Source organism: Propithecus coquereli, unplaced genomic scaffold (genome assembly GCF_000956105.1).
Source record: "Propithecus coquereli isolate 6110/MARCELLA unplaced genomic scaffold, Pcoq_1.0 Scaffold227, whole genome shotgun sequence".
Taxonomy (NCBI): Eukaryota; Metazoa; Chordata; class Mammalia; order Primates; family Indriidae; genus Propithecus; species Propithecus coquereli.
In genome coordinates this window covers 2866060-2868080 of record NW_012147808.1, presented here as the reverse complement: position 1 = coordinate 2868080, position 2021 = coordinate 2866060, and the positions used below count along the sequence as shown (strand labels likewise).

The window sequence follows — 2021 nt, the reverse complement described above, 5'->3', positions numbered from 1 at the left end:
CTATGACGACACCATCGCACTCCAGCCTGGGCAACAGAGAGGTATTGCCTCAAAAAAAAAAAAAAAGAAAGAAAAGAAAAGAAAGAAAAGAAAAGAAAGAAAGAAAAAAACTATGATCTCATTTAAACTTCACAACAACCCCATAGACACTGTTACTAACACATTTTACACTTGCAAAGACAAGTTTAGGCATGTTAAAAAACTTGTCCAAGCCTTCACATCTGGAAGGTTACCGGAGCCAAGTTTTGAACCTAGATGTTTGGCTTCAGAATTCCAATACACGACTAATGTATTTTACTGCCTCTCCTCCCAAGAAATAAATCAGAAAATTGCTGACAGTTTTAAACAGCAAATTCTTCCCTGCTTCGAGATCTTAAATTTTCAGAAATCTGGAGAATCTATAATCTCAGGACATCCTAAACCAGATACTCCTCCCATAGGTAAGAAAAAGGAATGAAGTCTTACTATTTCAAGTTTGTATATATTTATTCAAAAGCATTTGCTGAGTGTTTCCTCTGTTCCAGAAAATGCATTTCATATACAGGGAACAAAACAGATAAGTAACTACTCTCCTGACTTTTGCATTCAGCAACCAACTTGAGGGTGCATATGTTAACTGAGGATAATGATATCTACCCTATAAGGTTGTTGTGAGAAACAAGTGCAATTTTACATGTAAAGCACTTAGTACTAAGCACTCAATAAATGTTAGATTTTTTTAGTAGGAACTCAACCTGCGGATATAAAAATAAACACCACTGGTATTCCTTTAAGCTCAATTTAGAGGGGCAGTAGGATGTTAAGTGCTAGGGAGGGGCTGGGCTCCCCGGGGCGCGTATGCACTGCACTGCGCCTGAGGAATTAAAAGAATTTCATCATGAGGTGCAGTAATTATTCCAGCCAGTGCAAAGGATTGAAGGTGAGAGAGGTGATGCTCCAAGTGGCTGGCTCCGGAGACAGAGGAGGGAGACAGTGGCGGGGCGGGGAGTGGGGGGAAGCAGGGAGGGGGGTGTTAAAAGATTAATTAAAGCAGGTTGAAGGTACCAGTGGGACAGATTAGTAAGGTTCCTGTATCCCATTCCAACAATTTGGGCATTTTCCTTGTAGGCAGTATAATCTCCAGTGATTTTTCTCAGCCAATAAGCAAAATATGAGACATTATCTTTGTACTCTAAGAAATTACAAAAGCGTAAAAACGCTATTTAATGTTCAATGCTATACCCAAAGTAAGCCACAATAATCAGGGCGAAGTTTGGGGAAGGGCCCGGAAAACAGCATAGCTTCCTATTGGACAAACAACATCGGACACTTCGCCGAGAATAGCCACAAGATGGAGGCCAAGAGGATAAAGAAAAGACCGCAAAAGACGCATGGGTGGAACCCTATGTAAGTGGGGAAGGCATTCTAAACTCAGGCATTTCGGCTCTATTGGCTTGACTCACACCCTTTTTCCTATTTCATTGGCTACCGGCGCCTTCTCTGGATCAAACCAGCCAATTGCCTAGCGCCGTGGGTAAACCCGCCCTTCCTCCCAGGGGAGGAGGAGCCAGAAGCGCAAGAGGGGCCTAAGGCGCCTGCGCAGGCGCGCACCCCGCCGGGTAAAAGCGGACTCCGGCGGGAGGCGGTGCCGTGGTGCATGAATATTGATTACGCATCGCCACGCTGAGTGCCCGCCCCTCTCGGCTCCCCGACGTTCGCTGCTCGCGCTTGGGCTCGCGATGGGGAAGAAGTCGCGGGCGGTACCCGGCCGCAGGCCCATCCTGCAGCTCTCTCCGCCCGGTCCCCGGAGCAGCACGCCGGGCCGGGACCTGGAGCTGGAACCCGACACCGAGCCGGACTCGACAGCAGCGGCCCTCAGCCAGCCAGCCCCGGCAGCGGCGGCGGCGGCGACGACCACGACCACGACCACGACCACGACCACGACTGCGGTGACTGCCGCCGCGGCCCCGGACGACTCGCCTTCGGAAGGTAAGTGTGCGCGATGGGCCCTGCCTAGTTGGGGCGTCCGAAACTCGAGCTCC

The 2021-nt window shown here is 49.0% G+C and overlaps 1 protein-coding gene across 1 annotated transcript in view; it reads left to right on the top strand.

The window, feature by feature from the left end:
• Positions 1-1685: 1685 nt before the first annotated feature.
• Positions 1686-2021, top strand: part of LOC105811027 (formin-binding protein 4-like) — a 1648-nt gene continuing 1312 nt past the window's right edge. Inside the window, exon 1 of the mRNA XM_012645105.1 lies at positions 1686-1968. Within this exon, the coding sequence (XP_012500559.1) occupies positions 1719-1968 (250 nt within the window). The 5' untranslated portion in view covers positions 1686-1718. The remainder of the gene's footprint in view (positions 1969-2021) is intronic.